This window comes from Anopheles cruzii, unplaced genomic scaffold, assembly GCF_943734635.1.
Source record: "Anopheles cruzii unplaced genomic scaffold, idAnoCruzAS_RS32_06 scaffold02155_ctg1, whole genome shotgun sequence".
Taxonomy (NCBI): Eukaryota; Metazoa; Arthropoda; class Insecta; order Diptera; family Culicidae; genus Anopheles; species Anopheles cruzii.
The window spans coordinates 1-3,542 of record NW_026455740.1 but is presented as its reverse complement, the minus strand read 5'-3'; the positions used below and the strand labels follow the sequence as shown (position 1 = coordinate 3,542).

At 43.7% G+C, this 3,542-nt stretch overlaps 1 protein-coding gene across 1 annotated transcript; it reads left to right on the top strand.

The window, feature by feature from the left end:
- Positions 1–209: 209 nt before the first annotated feature.
- Positions 210–1,295, top strand: LOC128276707 (uncharacterized; the record flags this gene model as incomplete). Its single annotated transcript, XM_053015166.1, has 1 exon — positions 210–1,295. A coding segment is annotated over one exon (1,086 nt), but the record flags the coding sequence as incomplete, so codon positions are not given.
- Between the last annotated feature and the right edge of the window lie 2,247 nt (positions 1,296–3,542).

Here is a 3,542-nt window from a genome sequence, read left to right as displayed (position 1 = left end):
TGTCAGCAGTTTATAAAGCCACAGAGAACCTGCAACAACATCAGTTCAATGACGTGTTTTCGTGTAAACTTCCATCCAGTCCAAGCCACAGCTATGTTGCGAGCAGTAAGAAAGCGAATATTCCCAACGTTAGCCCAGTTATTTTAAAGTGTCTCTGATTTCGTCTTTTTTCGTTTGTGTACCTCCCGGTACCCGTTCGCGATATTTAGTTGCTCCTGTTGGCGCTTGCGTGTGGTGTCCTGGGGCAGAATGTGTTGAGTACCACCAGCACCGTACCTCCGGAAGCGATCGTCAATCTCGACGATGACGACTTTCAGCTATTTCTCGCGGGCCGTGAACCGAAGGCTTTTTCGGGATCGACGACAAGTTCGAACTCGTCTGTAACAACTAGCACCACTGCTCGGACGACGACTCCTCCGACGACTCCTCCGATGACTCTTCCGATGAGTCCTTCGACGACTACCACTTCACCGCGTCCCCAAACTCCTTCGACGACAACCACACCACCGCGTCCCCGAACCCCTAGTCCAACCACCTCGACTGCCACCACTGTTACCAGAACTCCTATGCTTGGAGGCAGGTCGTTGCTTGGAGAAAGCACACCAACTGTGCCTAACACTAACGTGCTCGGACAGCAGTTCCGACCAGCGGGCCGCGACTTTACCAACTGGCTGATGCAACAGATGAACAAATTCCAGGAAGTAACGCCTGTTCCCCAACATGTCCCAGGGCAGGAGCAAGCCGCTGTGAGCACCACAGCCCGTCCGACAACCATGGCTCCTTTTCCAGCCTTCAGCAGTGGTCAACCGAGTGGACATCAGCAAAGTCTCCGCAGCCAGTTACAAACTTCCCAACAGTTGACGGATCGACTACTGACCCTGTGGACTCCGAGCGGGTCCTACATTCAGACAGATGGTCTGCATTACACTCCACCAGCCGTCTTTTACCAAACACCGACTGTCACCTACGAAAATGATGGTGTTTCTCACAATAATCATTACCCAATCCACCATCATGATCTGAAGCAGCAGCAACAACAACTGCCTTTTCCAGAATCCTCGCCCTATACTGACACCTATCTCAGTTACCAGAAACCCGCTCGGCAACCTGGAGCACAATCGACAACCTCATCCGGTCGGGCTCCCATCGCGGTAGATCACGTGTCACATTCAGGTGCTGTCTTCTATTCGGACGGTAACTACTACTACACTCGGCCGGAGGCACCGCCGCTACCACAGATCCGACCTTACGAACTCCAGCACGTCGAGAAACCATTTTTGATTAATTATCCCTAAGAAAGCGCGGTTGTTACCAATGTGTAAACATCAATGCAAAAGAAACATTAGATGTTGGTTGTTATTGTTTTGTTCTTTTGCATCTATTTTATAGTTTGCCGTTTTCACGCGTCTTGATGGACCAAATAAACTGTCAGAATTGTACAGTAGCAGTAGTAATTTGTCCTGGATTATTTGGAGTTTTTATATGTGTGTTTGAGCGCAGTTAAGGGCTTTGTATAACATCATTGATCTGATCTTTATGCCAGATAGAGTCGAATGCTCTTTCGGTGTCCAGCAATACTAGTCCTGTTGATTTTTTGTTTTTCCTGCTTGCAGTAGTGTTTCTGATCAGTCTGTAGATGAGGTGAGTGGTGGATAGAAACGGTTGGAAGTCGTATTGTTTAGTTGGTATTATGTTGTTTTCCTCCGCGTGTCGCCTTAGCCTTGTTGCAATTACCTTTTCAAATAGTTTTCCTAGGCAATTGAACAGGTTAATTGGCCTGTAGATGTCAGGACTTCTTGCACCTTTGTTCGGTTTTGAGATGGCGATTATTTTATACTTTTTCCAGCATTCTGTGAAGTACCCTATTTTCAGACATCCGTTGAATATATGTTGCAGCAGTATGATTGCTTCTTTTGACAAAATTTTTAAAGATCTGTTGTTTATTCCATCCTACCATTACCATTGGTTGTTGATACCTTTTATTAACATTTAGATACTTTGCTTTAAAAATAATGTTTTAAGTTAAAGTGGCTTTATACTTCCAGATGTTTGTTTTGCGCCTCCAGAGGTATGCTTCTCACATAAACCAGTGCTAGGGTCTTTTCCCAAATCCCTTCACCGTTCGATTCAACTCAAAAATAATAGAACATCGCCCTTCTTCGATGTTTCGATGTCGAAACGTCGCATAGGTTTTTTCAGTTTAGCAAAATGGCAAGAATTACAGAGCGAACAGGACCGGTGAAAACGATGGCTGAAACGCAAATTAAATATACACAATGGCTCCTAATAATGTAGCGGTGTGAACGGTCAACTAGGCTTCGTTGCCCATTATCAAATTTATACTAATAAATAAATAAATAGGGCCCCAAACTTTTGCTTGCAAGTTGAGGCACTGTTACTGGAAGGCCACACGATGCATAACATATAACATAACATAACAAAATTTGACATAACATCGATCAGTTTGTGTCAAATCCGTTATGCTTCGTGTGGCAGGTCTGAAATATAACAACGTGGTGACCGAAATGTCGAACGTGTTTACATTTATGTTTTTGGCCCGAGAAAATAGAAATCGAAGAGGGAGGTTGATTTTTGAATAATTTGTAGTTTAAATTTAAAAAACATCACAAGTAAGAACCTCTGTTTTTGAACAAAGGCTCGGTGTTACGTGTTATATTATATTTTAGAGGGTCCGCTGAGCCATAAAGCTTTTGACAACTGCTTACCGATTAAATGTCAAATTTGGTTACGTTATGTTATATGTTATGCATCGTGTGGCCCCCCAGTTAGAGTTTGAACTGTCGCATACACCATACACCACCATAAACACAGTAGTACACCATAAACGGATAATCTGCGAACGAACCTTTTGAAACACGTGTCCCGACATAAAAGATAGCATTGTTAAAATCACATTTTTTATCAAAAAGCCCCAAAAGTCTCTTGGGTTTTCAAACAGAAGTTTCTGAGCATTTCCATGTTTGTTTAAATCTTTGCTTTATTGTAACAGGATTTCAATCACGAATTTATCTCGTATTGTAGATAGTACGAACTAATCAAATCAGATATTTTTCACGTTGAAAACGAGAGTTCAATTTATTATTTTAGTATTTAGAGCACGAAACAGTTTCTTGTCCCACCTCTCAACTTCCGTTGGTGCATGGCATAGATCCACACGGTCTAAATAGCAGTCCTGAGTGAGTCCGCCGGTCATATCTGTCCTCCAAAAGGACTTTTTTTGAAACGGTATGGAATGCCGACTTCGCAAAGCCATGGTCATACCTCAAAAACGGTAACAAATCTTCCTACAAAAATTCAGGGTCATCGCTCATCGTCATCGTCACGCAAGATCGCTGTGGTGGTGTGCTCTCATTCCTTTATCAAGGATCCCAGACTCCCCACGCACTGCAGTTTTCAAGGAAACGAAGAAGAAACCAAACGCGGCGTTGCTTCTTTAAGTCCTCGGTGGGATATACTCAGAACGACTTTCACCAGCAACTCCGCTGGACCACTGGATGGTCCAAGGACGTAAATTGAGCTTC